Source organism: Seriola lalandi, unplaced genomic scaffold, assembly GCF_002814215.2.
Source record: "Seriola lalandi dorsalis isolate HSWRI2012SDOR001 ecotype SW California unplaced genomic scaffold, Sedor1 jcf7180002054440, whole genome shotgun sequence".
NCBI classification, from domain to species: Eukaryota; Metazoa; Chordata; class Actinopteri; order Carangiformes; family Carangidae; genus Seriola; species Seriola lalandi.
In genome coordinates, this window is record NW_019524993.1 from 464,135 (window position 1) to 485,324 (window position 21,190).

The window sequence follows — 21,190 nt, forward strand, 5'->3', positions numbered from 1 at the left end:
TATGGATTCAGATTCCACTGTATCAATTAATCGGACCACATTATACCAATTTTAGCTTTTCGTCATTGGCTTCGTCTCCATGTCAGATTGGACATTAAAGTGCTTTTGATGACATATTCAATCCTAAATGGGAAGGCCCCGTCATACCTGTCTTATCTCCTTAAACCTTATATTTCCTCCCGTGCTCTTTGCCCATCATCAAGGGTGAATAACAAATATCAGATGTGACATAAACTGTGGATGTGACTGGGACACTAATGACAGGACACTGGCTGTCAAGCAGATCTGTCCATGACCCATTGGTGTGCTGTCACTGACAATTATTCTCCTTAGGTTTTTTTCTTCAACTATTTTCTTAATTTAAAAAAGAAGAGGTAAAGCCTGGACCTGTGGTCGGTTGTTGCAGTATGTACAAAATACAACTGTATATATTTTACTCACACACTTATTGAAGTGGCTGTGTAGTTAACAGGCATCAAAAACAAGGCTGAACACGTAAGGCATCTTTATAGTGAGATTTCTCTGGGAGGCAATTGATCAAAATATATATATATATTACAGTTGAGACTATGAAACTATCTGAGGAACATCTTCATTTATTCATTTCCCAATCTAAAATGGACATAAAATTGAGCCTGAGTACATATTATATGCGGAACTCATATAATATACTCATTTGGTCTTAAAGTTAAGTGCTTCAAGAGAAAATGTTTAGTTGTAGCAGCAGTGGTTTCCTGGCATAGCACTGAAACTCCATATTGCTGACTGATATGCCTGTTCGTGTGCAATTTCCAAAAGTAGATCAGTCACATAACTTTAACATACTGCATGTTACAGCTATTATAACCAGGGAGCCAGGTGGTATGCTAACAAATCACTTAACCGATTGACCCACGTTATCATTAAAGGGTGTGTATTATGTTCATTTCCTGCTCTATACTTTTATTCTGGCACTCCACTAGAGTAGCTTTGCATGAGTCATAGTTTCAAAAAAAATCTTTATTTATCTCACACTGTCTGTTATGCAGCCCCTCATTTGAGCATCTGACTGACACAGGCAATATTAGCTCTGGGCTCTTTAAGGTCTCCCTTCCTAAAAAAAACACTTTCTTCTGATTGGCTAACCTCCAGAAGCCTGCTGAGCTGCAGCACCCAGTGCTTGTGAGCACCAAGGAAGTACTGAAATCAAACTGAAACTACCAAGAAACATTACATAATAGACTTGAAATGGCAGCTTCTCAAATTCATCTATACATGTTCGAGACCATATGCGACCCGCAATATGAGAGCAGGCAGCACAAACATCCACAGTAACATATATTACAGCAGCAGGACCTCTCTGGTAAATTGTAAGTCCATTACCTGCTTATTGTGTGACACAAACGTGAATTTAGTCTTCACAAGTCAATCACAATCTGTATATAAACTTTTTTCTATATATTCCCCAGTTTATAGTTGGACATGTGGGGAACACTGAAATGCTGACTGCAGTGCAAATGTCTGCTGTCAGGAAATACAAAAGCTAATGCTGCTAGTAACATGTTACTCTGCTGTCAACAAACAACTACATAGTAAACCTGTATGGTGTACTGTATGCTTGAGTACATGAAATGCCTGTAATACTGCTCGAGGAGACAGTTTTGGGAGAACAAGCTGTGCTTGGAGTGCAGGACTGCACAAGAAAATCTGCTTGTCACAGAAAGAAATGTTGGGAACCTGCTGTTCAGATTTCAGAGGATTATTGTTACATATGTATGTTCACCTCATTAATCGAAACTTTGGCCATGTTGATGGTGATTTTTCATATTAAAAGGTGATAGAAACATATGACAACAGTAAACTAATTGCCAGCTAGTTTGACAATTGACTAATTATTTAAAAAGCAAAATGGCCAAAATAAGCTTGTTCAAGCTTCTCAACTTCTCAAGGATTTACTACTTTCCAGTTTTTTATAATTCTAAACTTAATATTTTAGCAATTTTCTGACATTTAATAGGGAAAAACAATTAATTAGTAACTCTCTGAGGCTGCTGATTTTCATTCATTTATTTATTTGAATCCCCATTAGCGACTAACAAGGTAGCAACTTCCTGGTGTCCACTCCACTGATGTTAGGAACATGCTGAGCAACATGCTCATAATGTTACTACTACTCTGATGTTTAGTAGGTATCATGTTAAACATCTGAGGCTGACGGGAGTGTCACTCATTTTGAAGATATGTCCATCAAACAGTTATTGAGATATTTTAATCTAGACCAAAGTGGTGGATTGACCAACAGATTCCTAGAGCAGTGCGGCTAGTTTGGATAAAAATCAACAGATTAACCGATAAAGAAAATAATCAGTCTTCAATCTTATTTCTGTAAACCCAATTTAACAAAAAACGTTGGCGTTTTTTTTCAAGCTGAAAACGGCACATAAAACATTGGGACACTAGTGCCAGCACTTTCTAAAACACAGTCAATTAGAGCTTGTATGCAACCTCGGCCCAAAGATAATTCTCCCTTCGTTCCTCGCTGTCAGTTTTCCCTTCCGACAATGAAAACAATGCCTCTGAGTTTTTGCCTGTGTGACGCCCCTGTAGTTAACCACAAATTTTCTGCTGCCTTTTTCAAATTAATTACAAGAAATGGGTCATTACTGTCAAGACAGAAGTCTTCCATTACTATGGAGGGCTGTATTGTTATTCTATTCAAAATACAGCAATTTTATGCGGTTGAATATTCCTAATAGTGCACTCCCCTTGAATGATCAAACCCACCATCTAATTTACATGGTGACTCATACAATGTGTTTTCCAGCTCGCTGCCGAGCATGAGCATGGCTCAACAGCAGTGCAGCGAACTCCATAATGGTGGCGTGATCAGTGACTGCACTCCACCTCCATGCTGCGTGATGTGATCCATGTCATGTGTTAGGGGGCGATATCAAACTTCATCCACACTATGGTACAGATAAATCACCACTCTATGTTTGATGCTACTTGGTGTTATTAAAAGTCTGGTCCTCACCCTACAGCAATGGAAGAGTGTGAGTGAGGACAGCAAAACCACTCCTTTCCCTTGTAAACGTAAAACTCACCTCCTCAAGAAATACCTCACGTACCCTCTTGTATCCATCCCCTTTCTGCCCTATCCTCCTGCAAATATGCTCCTAAATCCGATCTTCCTCGCTCTCTAGGCATTCTTCTTCCTCTAATTTCTTTTTGTAGAACTTTTCTGGCAGAGACGTGGTCTCACATTTCAGCAATGTTTGCTTAGATCTATAATCAGGGCACCATCAGCCTGAGCCTAAGCTAATTTTACTGCTGCCCTCATAATAATTTGCTTTGGATAAGAGCAAAAGCTAAATACCTTTAATGGGCATGTAATGTGAGTGGAAGTGCCTCATTCATTTATTCATTTTTCTATGTACAGTTGTGCCAGTAACCAAGCAGAGTGTCTGGTGATTAAAGTGGTTTTTGATGGGAGTGCTCACAAGGTTATTTCAAAATCTTTTGGGGATATGATGCTTAATAATGATGCACTTTTATGGTGCAGCAATATGTCAAATGAAATTCCAGAAAATACAAGCTTAAGCTTAATGTTTGGACAGTCAATCTACTTAGTAAATTCATGAACTTTCATCAACCTCTGGTTTGTGTATGATTCACTGCGTGAAAGTCCTCCACCCAAAATCTATCTTTAGAGTGTCAAGCACTCACCCCCTGCAGGCTTAGGCGGCTGTAACGTGTTTGTGTTTTTCTTCTTCACTGAGAACAGCAGCAGCTTGAAGTTGTGTCAGTAACAACGGATTCCAAAATTTTCAAAGCCAAAAAAAGGATCAAGATGTACATAAAATATCTCAAACCACTCCTGCAGCCTAAAACATTTCTCTGCTGCTCACTCTTGTGCTCAGTATTGTTCTTCTGTCTGAATATGATTCCCAGTTATGCTACCCCCCCCCTCCCCCCACAGCTCTGTATTCTCAACAAAAGCCAGCAGAAACAGTCATTTTTAATCAAATATTAACCCACCTTCACCCACATTTTAACTGGTAATTGAATAAGTTGATAAGTTGTTTATCAATATTTTTTTGTATTGGATTTGACTGCATGTTGAAATTGTCTAACTACTAATGACTAAATTCTGAGTGGAAGATCTGCCTCTTTTGTCAATGTGAACTACATACAAGACGGTCAAGTTTGACAGGGATATTATTAATGTGATACATTGGATATTCTTGCCCATTAATAACCTATTACAAAAATGAAATGCCAATATTATCAAGTTACATTGCGATTGCCAGCATATATATTACCTGATGACTGCATGATATCATCCCATTATTAACTTGTTATCACTGAGCTATAGAGCACTCTTGATTTATGTCATGAACTCATGGAATAGAAATGACCAATGCATTCCTGAAAAGTATTTCACAGTGCCCACATACCATGAATTGTAAGACAGGCATACGTCCAGACCTTCAGTGAGAGAGCACTACGGGATATGTTACGTCTCAGTGAAGATGATAAACATACTCGAGACACCAGGAGGATTTAAAAAAACAACAAAAAACATCTCGTTTCAAGCTGGGTGGACTGAGATCTGCAGAGCTATGAGTTCACGCATCAGTCATGCCGTGACTCATTGCTTGAAACTGGAGGTAGGGATATGATGAGGTAGGGTGCATTTTCATTGTAAACATCATCCCCCTTATTAAAAGCTGACAGACGTTTGAACACCGCTAGATGTAAGGATATGATGAGCAGAGCATACCTCTCTGAAAAGATTGTTTTCCTGCAGGATACCACAGGGTGTTTCAAGACAGAGGAAAGGTTTCACAAAGATTACGGCATTTCTAGCAATGTTCTTGGTCACCACATCCAAAATCACTTTACTAGACGTGAGGTCTAGAGATAATTTTTTTCATTTACGCTCAAAACAAAAATAAATCTTATCAGAAATGCCTTGCAAACTGGAATTTTATAGGATCTATGGGTAGCAATGATATTACAAGCATCCTGATAGTTACTGATGTGAAAATGTGGTGACACCTTGTCAATGATAACTATCAAACTTGAAGAGAAATGCCACAGCAATGGAAACACTTGCTTCTGTTCGTTTTTGATGTTATACTGTATCTGAAGCTATCTGCTTTCATCTGCCCGCACCACCACTCCTGTGCCCCCAGAAACCTTAACTGACTCTAAAAAAATAGCCTAATATTTCCCACTGCATTCATTTCACATTTCCTCTGTATTTTGTGATAATAAACCCCTTCACATCAAAGCACAGACTTACTTTTGAGGTGAAGCTTAGCTTCCTCTTTTGCCGCCCAGAGCACAGAGTTGAATCAGTGCAGACAATTGGCATAGAGTTTCCACTGTGTGTGCAGGAGCTTGCCCTGTCTGCTGTCTGAAAAGGGGAGTACCTTTCTCATTCACTTCACAGAAAAGCTGAACCTTTTACAGACAATCCTAAATCAACTTGTAGAGGAAGATGGGCAGGAAACATCTCTACTGTCTTCACCTTGGACAAATACACAGTCAGGGCAGTTGAGTTACGTATTACCTACTATCTAGCTTGAAGGCTGTGTTTATCAAACTTGACACACCTGTGACAAAATTTAGACAAATGTTGTAATGTAATGTTTCTACATTACACAATATAAAAAAATGGTTGTCTTACTTCATTAAGTTGATGTGCTTGCAATCTCAGTGCCATGCTTAATAAAGATGAAAACAGCATGTAGGTTGAACCACAATAATCCACAGAACATTAATCTTCCATTGATTAATCTCTGGTACAGATCTGGATCGAAATACAATTTAAGTTTTAAAGCAACCTGATTCAGATCACTAACACATGAGACATATCTATCATGTCAACACACCTCTTAACTGCTAGTAGCCATGGTGAAGGAACCCGATTCAAATATAGGCTGATATTTTAAGCATGTAGATTGAAAAAATACGTGTGATCATTTTACCCGAGGAAAGCATGAGACCACTTTGCTTAATTTTCAAACAGTGTCCACTTTGAAGAGGTAAAACATCACTATGACAACAGTAAAAACCACAAAACCTCACCAGCTGTCTCTGCCTGGTCATCACACATTAATACAGAAGTGCATTTTGTGAGCACACCTAGAACTCAAATATCAGTCACTCAATCAATCGCACTGTGGGAATTTGGTAAATGAAACTTTAAGACTTGTACTTGAATACCCCTGCCATTATGTTCAACTTTCATCCATTAAAATCTGCCTTAATCCAATGAAATACTTCACACACAACATGCCAGCTAATAGAAATCAATAACATTTTCTAAGTATACTTGTGCTGTTGGACTGTAGGCAATAAACTAGGCAACAAATGTGTATAGTCAATTAAATGATGAGGGGGTCATCAGATAAACCAGCAAGATAAACAGTCATTCAAATGCAACACTTTTAAAGTTTTTAAACCTATGGCTCCACAAACTGTGATAGATTTTTGTTTCCTGATGTTTCACAGGCAAAAAATTTATAAATGAAAATAAGCATCAGATTAATGGAATATGAAAAATAATGATAGCTGCAGCCCTACACTAAACATGGTGACAAACCCCCCAGTCCATTCTCCTAAAATATCTTGATCAGTTTACCTTTAAATTTCATGTAGATAACCATCTTTTTTTAATGAATATATTTCTGTTGTCAGGACCACAAACAAAATACCCCCCCACCCCCTGTCTCCACTGTATTATGATGGAAACAGAAATCCCAAAAGACTAATTAAGCCAAAACTATTTGCATGGCTATATACCACAAAAGGTCAGTGAGAGAAAAAAAAAAACCCCAAAAAAGAAAAAAGGTAAATATATTTTCGGTAATTCTGAAGAACTAATAGTTTAAAAAATAAAAAGTAGTTTGTTTAATCAGATTGATAAGGGAAATGAAAACAGGCTGCCAGTATTGAGGGTCAGTGTTTTACATGCCAATCCATCCTCTTTTTGATTTTGCTGACCCTCACTTGACTCTGAACATTGCCCTTGAACATAAACCGCTAATGAAGAATAAATGCATATAAATGTAATTTGAATGCGACAGGGCTGCATACGGACAGCCAAGTGAAGATTCATAGCCTTGAATTATTAATGTACCACTTAACATCACATCCTGTCTAACTAAAAAGAAGGATCTTTCTAGAAGGATAGAGGTGTTGATGAGCTTCTTCACTTGTTGTTTGTGTTATCCAATTATCCAGGGGCTGTTAATGTTATTACTTTATACATACACAACCATGGGTAACCAGTGATGTGTTAATTTGGGTTGAATTATATTTGCAGAAACTGTGTTTCAGTAATAAAAAAGTATCTGTAATTACCATCCGACGTCTTTCATAAAGTGTGGATAATGAAATCAAACAGGAAACTATTTAGTATTTCAGGATTATCTAATCTAAAGAGTGATATGATGAATACCTAAAGACATTTTAGAGATTTAATTAAAAAAAGGAAGATATTTTACATTTATATTCACTAGTCCAAATCTAATTCATTAGTCTTCTAAAATGCCACTGTGATTGCTGTAATGCTGTAGACTGATTCTACCTCCAGAGGCAACACTATAAAGAATTTAATTCAGCTGTCGAGTCAATGTCGAGTATCTCTTGGCATGTCTGCACTGAGGAAAATCTTACCAGTTGCAACTACTTCAGAGCTTCTTATTTCCAAATAAAAAGCTGCAGTGGGAACACTGACGAGTACAGTTTTGCTGTGTGGACGTGAAACTGAACCCACTGAGAACAAATATCTTTGTGATGAGGGACTTGATTTATTTTTCATAATCTAAACAGTTTCCTTCCTCCTCAGAACTGTTATCATCAGCACAAAAAAGTGTGAATCATGCAGACATGTTGGCATATTATCCACACAGCAACACCTTCAGGGGTGAAAGATTTCTCACCATAATCAAGCACGTTCTCACTCTCCACAGCATGTCTTTATTAAGACTTTTCACATTGGACCATAAGATTTTATAATAAATATCTGAGCTCATAAGGCGTTTACTGAAATACTTCAGGGTGCCCCGTGGAGATTTCTTGAAAACGAACTAAAGTTCTGTTTACATCAGTGTTACACATCAAAACACATGTGTATCTTCGAGGTGTAATGAACGTGATAAAAACACTTTTAAAAGCTGATTTTACTTACAAATTTGAAACATGTATTGTTTGCATGTGTTGTTATTGTCATGTTCACTATAGCTTTGGGTCTTCTTCTTTCTTGCCTTTGTTAGTGCTGCATATTATGTCAGATTATCTCTATTTGTAGATCAGTGGAATAGTGTAAAGACGGTGGGAGTGTGTGTAGTTTCACCCTCATCTATGTGCGTCCTCGTGCATGTGCATGAAATAAACAGGCAGCCACTCAAACAGCTATGGGTCAAAACCTCCATCACCTTTACATTTCCTAACAAAAATAAGAGAAAAACCCATTTAGAACTAAAGTTTTTGACATGAACTTTAACTTTCAGTTCCTGTTGGACCTGTTTGACTATTTGAGGTGATAAATATGTAAATCAAAGCATATCCACTTTTATATCACAATACACACTGCAACAAATATAACTTTCAGCAGGGGAGAAAGAAAAACCACCAATATCAACTTATTGGAGAGAGATGACTTCAGAAAGATTGTTCACTGATAAATGGACTTGTGAATTCAAAAAAATCCAGGATAAAAGCTCAGGGAAGGAGTGCACAAAATGAAATAGGGGTTGTATACTACACCGAGCCCACACTTCAACCAGAATTGGTACTGCAACCAGTATCTACTCCGTGCTACTGAAACTCTACCACACATCATTATCCACACATGCTGCAGCCACACTGTGTTCGCTAAGTCCTCCAACTGTATATCACTCCCCTGCTGCTCATGGCAACGATACGGCAAAGGGAAACACAACCCTCTCTTCAAATCCTTCTCTGGACAAGTTTTGCCGTTGCTCCCAGTCTTAATTTCCCCCTACAATTGTGATGCCAGTTAAAACAACACAGTTCCTGACATCGGCCCCATATTCTGTCTTTTTAATCAAAGCAACTCAGCTTCTATTGTTTTAACTAGGGTGTAATTTGCCTGGTTATAAAAAATGAAATTTGCTGTTATAGTGTAATATAGCACAGTACTATATAATTAAACTCAACCATAGTGCCCATTTGATAACATCTATATATTACATATAACATCTCTACATATTTAATATATATTTTAGTCCAACAGTTCATATTGTATGATAGAAAATCATTGTTGCTTATCCTCTAACAATACATGCAGTGATAGTGATAGCCTGCTATACTTTCCTATGATCATTAGGTAGTTGTAATACAGTGATATTAATGTAATAATCAAATAGGGCAGGTATAAACATGACTAAAACAAAATTAAAGCTGGTATGGTTTCAAACAGCTAAAAGTTGAACCATCAACTGTGGGTCTTTTTCATATAATGCCTCACAGGCAATTAAAATAGTTTTGCAATCAGCTCTAAATGAGCTAGAGTAATGAAGCCAATCAGAATTATGTGAGCAGACTGATGTTTATTAGCAGTCATGGTAGCTCACAGTTGTATACTGTTAATATGGCTCTTATTATGTATAACGTTTCTACATTTATTTTCTTTTATTATACAAAATATTGCATCAAAATGTGTTTTTTTAGGGTTAAATTATGGTCCAAACAACATTATTGTAGTTCACTATGCTGATTTTATATTGCATGAAGCTATCGTATTTCTTATTCTTGTACTAGAGGGATACATAACCTCTGTCAGACAAAAGATTTTCTCATTGATTGTCCTGTTGGTCTGAGATTACACAGTGGGGTTCAATAGATTTTCAGCAGCATGGGGGTCATGAAACTCAATCAGTGCTGTTCTACAATTACAGACTGAGTCATTATGGAACAACGTTTTGTCATTCATCCTGTCTGATTACACAGAACTCTGAAGCTTTTGCACCTTTCAAATGATGGAGAAAGTCAGGACAGCAGGGAAGAAAGTGAAAAACTGATGCGGTTTTTCTGACAGTGTTCATCTACAGTGCATATCAGATCGATAAGAAACAGCTGAGTCACTGGTTAATGCTGAGTGAATGTGACCATGTCTTCTGTTTTAGTTGCATTCACTTCTAGAAGATATTACAATCATTTTAATTATTTTATTTTTTAATTGGTAGCTGCTACACACGGTGCAATCTGCCAGGGTCTAATCCATGTAAGTGTCCAAAGTCTCAATATTACTGTATAATAACGTTTCACTATGTTTCACATTGCTATTCAAAATGCTCATCCAGATAATATGACACATTTGGGCAAACTGTAATGTGTAAATCATTATTTTGACAGTAATGGTGTTTTATTGCCCCTTTCGTAAATACTGTGCACAGAGCCTGCATCATAATTGTTTTTCATAGCCCTCAATGATCCTAATTTCTCAACACAACCGTCCTGGCATCAGTTGAGAGCGATGATGTCTGCCTTGGTCTTCTAGTGATGCATTGTTGCGGGCTGGTTTTCACTGGCAAACTACCCAGCATTCACAGGTGTTTTAGGAAACCATTTGTACTGAATTATATTCCGTTTCAGGATCCTGTCCAATTCGCTGTGTGTTCTACTGACTTGAAGGGACACTTCACAATAAAATTAAATCTTAGGTTTGCTGAACACCCACCTCCTCAGATTTTCTGAAAACAAATCAACACATTGTGAGTTGAAGCTCAGATATACAGCCAGTACTGTAAGACAGCTGTGACAGGCCAGGTGGACAAGGACCACACTTTCAATCAACAGCTTTTAGAAATTTATTTTAAGACATCACAGATTGCATAATCATAATTTCCCCTCATTGACAAGATCTCAGTTGTATATAGATGCTGCTGTTACTGCAGTGGCAAAATCAAACAATCTCTGGCAGTAAAACCACAGATATTGTGTTGATCACAGTTAGCAGTTGCCCTCTCCGACAGATGTAAAAGTTTTTCAGTCTAACCAATTGAGACTGAAAAAAGCTGAATCACATGAAATTGTTAAAGTGGCATTTCAGATGAGAAATGTATGCAGAGTGTACCCAGCTCAGCTAGCGAGAGATCACTGGAACCTTAAAGGCAGGCAGCTCAATCTTAAACGGTCTTTGATCGGTCTTTTGTTGGCAAGCTACTTGAAATACGAACCTGAAGGTTTAATATATTGAAGTTAAATTAATTTCATGTAGCACAGCTTTGTGGATTTCGCCAGCACAGAACAGTCAATGTGGCTATTGGGGATTTATGGGGAAAAAGATGTCTAGTCTGTTAAAACTGGATTTAAGTTTTTCAGATTATAACCTTTATTTCAATGGCATTTAGATTACCATATTTTCAACATGTAACTGGTGCCTATTGTAACTGGTGTTACAGAATCTCCCAGTTATATATTATGGCAGAAGTAAAAATTTTTTAGATACCTTACATTGCTGTGTGGATTTAACAGAGAGGTGGCACTGCAGGTACTTATACTGTATTTGTCTACAGGAAAGTGTAGGAATTCTACATTCATACATATTTACTACAAGTTAAGTCAAGTCAATTTTATTAATATGGTGCTGAATTAAAACAGAAGTTCTCTCAGGGGACTTTTCATATAGAAGAGGTAGAGACCTTACTTTATAATATCATTTACAGGGACCCTACATTCCCGAATGAGCAAACACCTGGAGACTGGAGCAAGGAAAAACTGCCTTTTAATGGCGGGAAGAATTGACCAGAACCCGGCTAATGGTGGGCGGTTGTTTTGCCTCAACCGGTTGGGTTGAGGAAGAAATGGAGAGAGAGAGATAGAGAGGGTGGTAGTGGCGGTACATATGCACATATAAACTACACTACAACTGTACAGAAGGATGTTTTATGAAACTGACACACAAAATAACGGAAACATTTGTGTTGCTGTGCTTACTGAGAATGCAACTTTTTGTACATCGTGGTAGAAAAATTCAGCTTCCATTTTCTGACCAAATGTGAACAGAGAGCAGCGGTTCATTTCACCCTCACACTACCCAGGACAGCCCTTTCAAGCCTCTGCCAAAGCCTGTAGCTGTTGGCCTGGTTAGAGTGTGTCTCAGAGGATCCGTCAGCAGCCAGTCTGTGTGCTGGCAGGTGGTCTGGAGGCATGACCAATGTACTGCAGACAGACAGACGGACAGAAAGACAGACAGACGGACAGACAGACAGACAGACGGACGGACGGACGGACGGACCCTGCTTGGGCTCTCTGGCACTGTTAATCCGGGGCCAAGCCAGGGTCCTCCAGTCTTGTAGCTCTCAGCTCACTGTGTCACCCACTGTTCCAAAAGCATTACTGAACTCTACACAACATTAACCTCCAGGCAAGGGCGAGTTCCTTCAGTCTGTCAGAACCAAGCAAGTAAACAACATGGAGGGCAACACTGAACTCAAAACTGAGAAACAGAGCAATGAACCAAAATGATTCATCAAACTGTTAATACGTAAGGAGGGGGAGAACGCTGTTTTATAATATAGTATGTGATAAAATCATCAATGTGTCCAGCTATAAAGCCGTCAGTGAGGCTATTATCAGGCACAGGAATTCTAAAAGCATGTAATTTCTGGAGGAAAATGACTTAGGGGACCAATCTCCCTTCTTTACTGATGATTGCATCTGTGTCATTAGCGAGGATGGATATTTCCACATTCGACGTCCTGTTGTAAGCTTGTCTCCATTTCCTTCTCACAGTGCAATCTAGTGAGAGTGCAGCCGAGGAGTTGTCCCTCACTTCTCGCTGCTATTGAACTGGCTGATAGCTGCATTAATGATCTTTGTACAGTAGATGTGAGTTATCATTAGCTATCCCTAAGGAGGGTTGTTCTTTCTTCAGCCCATCTGCTTGTGGTACTGCTGAACTGAACACACACCGAGCAATTTTCAGCCCCCAGTCAAAGCTGATGATGTAGTACAAATTAAGTATAGTACTGTGAGAAGAATATATGGAAGCCTTGGGAATATATTAATATAATTGTAAACTTGAAAATTCCCCAAAAAACATTCATTTTTACCACATATGTATGTGTATATATATATATGTGAGTAATAATGAAAATGAAAATGAAATAATCCAATTTGCATTTCCTTTTTCACATACTTGTATGGGCGTTCTATGGCCATATTAAAATGAATATGGAAAAGCTGTTTGACATTAAATTTTCAAAGTCATACCTGGTTGTACAGTGGACAATATTCAAATGTCAAATTTAACCTGATTTTCCACTGATGCAAGTAATATTCAAGTCACTTAAAATGCAATTTTGAAAGTGACATGAAATGATTTGAAAATGACATCAGCATTTGACATTTCATTTTCAAAGATTGAACCCATTGTAGCGGGAGCAGATAATTGGACCCAAGGAGGAAGTGTTTATTGCAAAGCAGAGGGGTCCCAGTATGGATGGGATAAGGATGTTTGTCCTTGCCATGACAAACTGAAAGAGCTCCCAGTGAGATAAGATTCAAACCAAGAAAGTGCTTTGCCCGAGATTCCCATGTTGGAGAGTATGGACAGCAGGGTAGGGTGGTTCACTGTATCAAAGGCTGCTGATAGATCCAGTAAGATAAGAGCTGAGGACTGACCTGCAGCTCTAGCTGCCCATATGGCTTCTGTCACAGACAACAGAGACGTTTCAGTGGAGTGGCCACTCTTAAAGCCCGACGGATTTGGATCAAGGAGGTTGTTTCATGATAGAAATTCTGAGACTTGCTTAAAAAATGCCCTTTCTATACATTGAGATATGAATGGAATAACATTTTAGGGTTCTAGAAACATGGATTCAGATGCTATATGCGAAACAGCACCCCCAATCTGTTGCCTTTACGCTTACATGTCACCAGGCTCTAACGGTGTCATAATGAAAATGAATACTACTCCAACTACCAGCGCAAGGAGGGACACCAATTTGCCTGCAATTCCCTAATCATCAAAGCATTACAATAGGTTTTTCTATTTTCTATTATTATATCTATTATTTTAATATGGTCATAGAATATGAAAATAATATAATATATGATTACTGCAATTTCATTTAAATTTTTTACTCTCGTACTACAGATACATATGTAAAAACTACAAAACTGGGGCGTCGTGTGGTGTAGTGGTCTAAGCAGGCGCCCCATGTGTAGAGGCTACAGCCCTCGCTGCAGTTGGCCCCGGTTCGAGTCCCGCATCGGACGGCCTTTGCTCCATGTCATTCCCCCTCTCTCTGCCTCCCCATTTCCTGTCTCTCTCCACTATCCTGTCCAATAAAGGCACAAAAGCCCAAAAAAATATACTTAAAAAAAAAACTACAAAACTATTGTGGGACTGCAATTTCAAGTTTACATTATCATTCTAATGTGGTGCCTTGTGGCCTTCCATAATTTGTAACACAACTAGAGAGACAGTACATCCATTTGCTTTGAACAATTTCGGCATTGTGGTCACACATCACTGCTAACAGTAACGATGACTTTGAGTCCTACAACTCTCACATGTTCCTGTGGAATCACCAGGGGATGAAGGTGATCATTCAGACTTAATTAGAGGTGATTATTTATTCTAGCTAGGATGACACAAGAGAGAGCAGGTCACAATGTGTTTTGAATACTCGCTAAAGGATAATTTCTTCCACTGTATTCACTTGTTCCTGTCAAAGCATGTATTAACTGGCATTACATTAGTTTGCCTGTTTAAAAGGGTTTAAAAAAACAGGCTGATGATATTCTTTCATTTTCTTATTGTAAACAAATCCCAATGAATTGATCCTACTAACAATTATTTCCTACATAGCCAACGTCTCATCATAGACCTCCATTCCTGTCCAAAAGCTAAAGAAAAAACACATACATGAACAGTGTTTATTGATTTTGACACTTTAGGAGCTTTGTCCGCAGCATTGAGCTCACGTTGTACAATTAAAAACTTACAAATGGTAAGTTCGATTCAATTATATGTAAAGTCACCATATAAAAATTGGATTTTTAGGTCAACAACAGAAACAAGACTAGGTCAAAACCTAGTATATGGCTTGACCATGTCATATTTGAATTTAATAACTGCCACTCCACCTCTACACAGTTTTTAAATGCCACCCACATCATATAAAACCAAATGTCACTTTTTCAAGGAATTTAGCATTTTACATACAAAGAAGAGAGTCAGGCCCACGTTGACCTTGCTTCTAACAACCATCAACTGTCATTATCATAGTTAATTTTCCACATATTACCTGGATGAAAAATGGCCTACGGCCATGGCGAATGACATTATTACTCACCCTGATGCCCAGCTCCACATTTTCTCCCCCATACACCTCCATCCCCTCATCCAGCAGCCCAATCTCCTCAAAGTACAGCCTATCCACCACGAAGCAGCCAATCAGGGCTGGGCTCCTGGGGGATTGAAGATAATGGAGATCAGTTTTATTTGTCTGTTGCTGTTGTCTGCACAGGTAATGTTAGCTTTGCTCAGTTGCTATAGAAACAGCCGCAAGGAGAGGAGAAATGTGACCCTGTATAACATATAATTTTGTCATGAATGCTGCATAAATGACCCTTTTTGTAGATTTGATATTCATCTACTTAACTTCAGATAATATGTATATACATATATTATATTAATCATATCATATTTGAATAAGGATACGAAGACACTGTGGTGTTCACTTACTGGATTGGTGCACTCTTGTTGCCCTTGTGCCACCAGGACTTGGGTGGGTTGAGGTAGCGACACCACAGCTCCCAGTCAAAGCCCTGGGCAGACAGCGGATACTCTTCAATCTCAAACGTGTCGTACTTGATGTTGTCAAATGATGGGGAGATGATGCGGGTTCTGTCTTCTTTAATTCTCTGCAGAATGGGTTCAGCCCTTCAAATATGGAGAGAGGAAGTAATTTTATTGTGACTGTTTGTTTTGACAGACTTCCTCCATTAGCTTGGTGATCATGTCTGTCATGTAAGGGCCCCTTTTAAAAAACAATTTCAAGAGATGATTCAGTTCAATTTATTATAGTCTGAAAGAGCATTTTTTCCCATCAGATAAACTGAAAGATTTTTTTTGTTTGTTTTATTCAAACACTTCACACTTTACTGTTGAATATCCGCAAAAGGGATCAAAGCTCTTCATGCTCTATATGTATGACTACAAGCATATTAATTCAAAAGAATATCATGTAAAGATTTAGTATAATAATTATAAGCTCATTTTCTTTCTTGTTGAGAGTAGGCTGAGAAGAAAGCTTACTAATTAATGAGTGCTGTCTTGTTTCCTTGAACAGTAAAAAACAAAGTGTAGGCACATTTTATTATCTTCAGACAGAGCCAAGCTAGCCGTTTCCTTGTGTTTCCAGTCTCTGTGCTAAGCTAAGCTAACTGGCTGCTTGCTAGCCTTTTATTTAACAGACATATGAACAGACATGAGAGTGGCATTGATGTTATCATCTAGTCTTTCTTTAGAAAGTGAAAAGGTATTTTGGAAAATGCAGAGCTATTGATTTAACACGTTCATGTCTTGATCATTTGAAGTTAGGCATTTGGACAATAAGGGTATAAAATCACATTAGTTTAGAGTACCATGGCAGATTAGTGATTGTTGTGATGTTGTGCACAGAGCGTGTTCTATACGTACATCGTATGAAAGGTTTTGTAATAGATACAGAATACTGTCTCTAGAAAATGAGCCAATCTGCTCTCTTTGTTTTTAAATTATTTTCAGTAAACCCACACAGGGTGATATGACTCAAGAACCAGCGCTCTTGTGTTGAGCTGTGCTAACCTCATGCAGCACATGTTGTGTGTGACTCACCAGCCGACGCTGAACTCGACGTGGGCATCAAACAGGGCAACAACTGGGGCAGTGGCAGCCCTCCACCCACTCACTCTGGACCGGATCAGACCCTCCTGCTTGGCATGCCGCACCATCTTAATGAACCCTGGACGCTGGCTGTTCGTTTCAGACACAAAATCCTGCAGCTTCTCCTTCAGCTCATCTGCAAAGCACACAGACACAGGAATTTTACATTAATATCTGAGCAGTTTTTGAAGATCCCGTTTGAGATCGGTGAGTAAGCTTGTGAACAAACTTCCACCCACAAGATGTTGTCATGTCCTCCTTCACTGGGCAGTATTTTATTGGTCCAAAAATACTTGCGCTTCACTGCTTTGATCACTGGACCAAAGAGGCAGCAGCTTGAGCCAGCACTGCAGACCTCCATGGGGCTTACCAGTCATAACGGGATATTGCAATATAGAAGACTCAGCCTGCAATGCTTTTCAAATCACGGGGGAAGGAGATGGAGGACATCCGTCTAGTTTAATGTTTGGCTTCACTGTTTACCTCCATTATTACCTGAGATATATACTGTGTGGTGAGATACCCTGCAGGACAAAAGAGTCAGTGCTATAGTCTTCCTTACAAGTTATAAGTGTTAGCAATAATTCTGCAAATTTTCTAAAAAATACATAAATTATGGTAGAATATTAAAGGTTTCCCATGTGGTTCAAGTATAAAAATTTCAAGGCAAGTGTACCAAAAATACCTTGTCCTTGTAAGGCCACGCTTTTGAGTTTACTGTCAAATGACAGCAGGAGCCAGGGAGTAAGCAAAACCACCATATCATAACTTTATACTCTATTATCAACAGAATAAAGCTTGAAAAATCTTTTTTTACTTTTATCAGCACAGTGTTTCATCATAAATTACCTGAGGCTGTGAGCTCACTATTTTACTTTTTACTGGTGGTACCTTTTGAGTTTTTTAAGGGGAATGGGGAGCAGTTGCAAACAGACAGAAATCAGTCGCCGTGAAATCATGCTTCGCCCGGCTTCTTTAGAGGTGCGGCATTTTATAAAGTCAAGAAAAGTTAGATTTTCTGATCCATCAACACTGGAAAAAGAGTTCTGTTAGAAAAGTAGCTAAAGTTGGCACCTGTTGGTGAGCACATCTCATAGCAGATCAATTCATGCCTCCACACCAGTGAATTTTAATATAAAATACAAGAATTTAATATAAGAATTTCCATATCTAGGTACTGTTTATTCAGAGGTTCAACGTGATATCTCATTAACTTGAGGCAATTTCTTTAAACATGGTGCAAACATTTACTTAGACTCAAGGATGAACTGATGAAAATTTGGTGGTCAAAGGTCAAAGTTCAAGGTCACTGTGACCTCACAAATCCCATTTTTGGCCATAACTCAAAAATTCATATACTGATTACAAAATTTCACAAAAATCTCTAATAGGATAAAATTATGAAGTGATGACATTTTTTATTCGGTAAAACCTTGTGTAAACGTACATATGACAAATAAACTTAAACTTGAAACCAAAGGTCAACTTCACTGTGACATCATAATGTCATAATGTGCAAACGCAATCCCTTTTTTAAATTTCTTCAAAGTCTTCACTATATATCTGGACAGTCATGGATGTAAAATGCAACTTGACTGGTTGGCGCAGGCATACAACTACAAGGCGGTAGGTCTAGTTATTTACAAGTATGCAAGCAACAGTATTGCAAGATAAGACAGACTGTACTATTGTGACATCCATCTGTATAAATATTGTAGATAGAGATACACTCTCAAAGGCATCTTGATTTAGTGAAAGGTTAGTCAAGTTAAAGTTAATAAAAAAGTTAAATGTCAACATTGCAAGTATAGTGTGTGTTGTTTTTATTGAATATAAGAAAATAACAATGTATCAGTTTAATTAAAAATCGAAATAGTATTTGGCCATTATGAGTATTGAATGATTAGGATTATGATTTTTCATGTCGAGGACAGCTTCACAGCTTTGGGCTGATGATGAACTGAGGGTGAAAGGTTGCCATAGGCATTCACACTAAAAAGAAAAAAAATCAAGATGGCTTGATAGAAATTACGCTGGTTTAGATCTTTTTAAAAATTGTTTTCTTATTTTCATTACTATTTTTTGTTTGTTTTTTTCATTTATTTCAGCCGCTGCCCGTCTGCATTCAGTTCATTCAGCTCATGACTTAATATTAGCATATTTTCTACCCGTTACACATTGTTTTTGCTGGTTTCCTGTCAAACCCACTGTAGGACTGTGATGTCTGTTGTTGCCAGCATGTCCTCAAACATGCTGGCAAGAACTGACATCATGAGTCAATAAATACAAATATTACAAATACAATTATTTCGTAAAAATATATCACAGTCAGAAATAGAGTTTCACTTATCATACCATTGGAGCTGCTGGTCATTTCAAATTATGAACTGCTGCTATCAACAAGTCCTGAGAGGAATAATACTCACACTATATGCGCTACATTGAACATGAACCTCTATGGTACTCTACATGTATGTTTAGTATTATAGCATCCCACTCAGACGAGCAGTGATTGGTTTTCTGTCCTTCTTTGTTGATTGCAATCGGTTAACATCCCGGGTGTAAACCTGCCCTTGATTAGATATTCAGAACTTCAAGCAGAGGGACTCTGGACCAGGAAGGCCACGGCTCAGAAACACTCAGTTTTACTAATTCAGGTTTGCGGAGAGAAAAGCTACTGTAGTTACTCATGCAAGCAGCTGCTCATGACGTTCCACCAGATTACTCTGTCTATAATAATTCCTAATCTATTAATAATTAAGACATTCTGAGGTGCGAGTGAATTGAAAACAAGAAAGATGAAGTGCTATGCCTCATAACAAATCATAATAAAGCACAGTTCATTACACCAGGAATGGCTGATGGCCAACAGTCATCAATCTTTCAGGACCGATATCCTGCTGAAGCTCAGCTGGAAAGCAATGGGCTCTGGGATGGAGTTGGACTAGAACAATATGCGAACAGGTTTCTTACATCACTGTGCAGTTATGCAGGAACACATTCTCAATGTAACAAGTAAAGGTGTGTCTCAGAAGATAAAGAGCAAAGCTGATGGTGAGCAACGAAATGGTGAACATGCCATTTAGCTCACCTCTATACTATCCTCAGTGCAATATGACAAAATAACATGGAATAAAAATGTGTATAACTACCTGAATATGGATATTGTTTTTCTAATTCACAACAACACTCTCTTATAGTCTTATAAAGCTTTAGCTTTTCTCTTAGTGTGCACAGAATTGAATTGTGACAGTGAGATTCATATGTAGTTCTGCTTATAACCAGGCAAAGGATCTCTGATTGATGAATGGGATAAACTGTGTCCTTTCATCTACGACCTGTTGCCGCTCCATCACTCTGTGTTACTGTATGTCTGAACAGAGCTTGTTGGTCTATGTGCCAAATACTCTATGTTCTGTTCCTGCGTGTTTAAACTAAACACCACTGATTACCACGCTGGCGTTATTGCTGGCCCAGCAGATGGCAAATCGGCATGGATACAGGTCTCACAGTTGCTGTGTACTTAGCACTACACAAGTTGGCAATTTCTGACTACACAACTCTGCGGTTGTGAAAATCCATGTTTAAAATATCCAACTGATACTCGCTCGTCCTCCACAATTCCAACAGGCTCATATCGAACCCTGGCTCCATTGGCAGTTTGTAAAAAACATTTAACACATGCCGCTGAAGTTCCAGTACAAATGGGCTCTGCTTTTATTTTATGCCAGTATGTGCTGTAAACTCGGCTTTGTTGGCTTGTGCTGATATTGTCCCAGCTTTTGTGTGTATTCAGCTTTCATTGGCTAGACCTGCAGAGACTGCTTGCGGGATGTCAAACTGGTTTTAAACAGTTGCTAGAACTTCTTTGCACACCTGAGGTGCTGGATGAACGTGTCAAAGAGAAGCAAGTGATCAGTAATAACTTGTCACCTGCTGTAAATGCTAAACATGAATATACAGGTCTTGAGCTTAATTGGAGTTGAAAAGACAAGTTGATTCATTGATTAGTCGATTGACAACAATCAGCAATATCTTAATATCTGATTGTAATTGTTTTAATTTTAAGAAAAAATGGTAGAGAATTCACTGGTTTTAGCTTCTCAAATGGGAATATTTGGTGTTTTTCTTGGTCAAGTCAGTAAATTAGAAAATATTTATACATTTTAAAGGATAAAACAGGCAAATGGAAGAAGTCATTGCGGGCCATTAGAGATTGTCATGGACATTTCCACTAATTTCTTTTATAGACAAAGCACATTTTGCTTGAAATTAGTTGCTCGCCACCAAATC

General features: G+C 38.3%; 1 protein-coding gene across 1 annotated transcript in view; it reads right to left on the reverse strand.

The window, feature by feature from the left end:
* The window catches only part of galnt18b (UDP-N-acetyl-alpha-D-galactosamine:polypeptide N-acetylgalactosaminyltransferase 18b), a 77,314-nt gene that overhangs the window by 21,232 nt on the left and 34,892 nt on the right, over positions 1-21,190 (reverse strand). The window contains exons 4-6 of the mRNA XM_023410822.2: positions 16,850-17,033; positions 15,716-15,913; positions 15,324-15,438 (exon numbers count right to left, since the gene is read on the reverse strand). Coding sequence (XP_023266590.1) covers positions 15,324-15,438; positions 15,716-15,913; positions 16,850-17,033 — 497 coding nt within the window. The remainder of the gene's footprint in view (positions 1-15,323; positions 15,439-15,715; positions 15,914-16,849; positions 17,034-21,190) is intronic.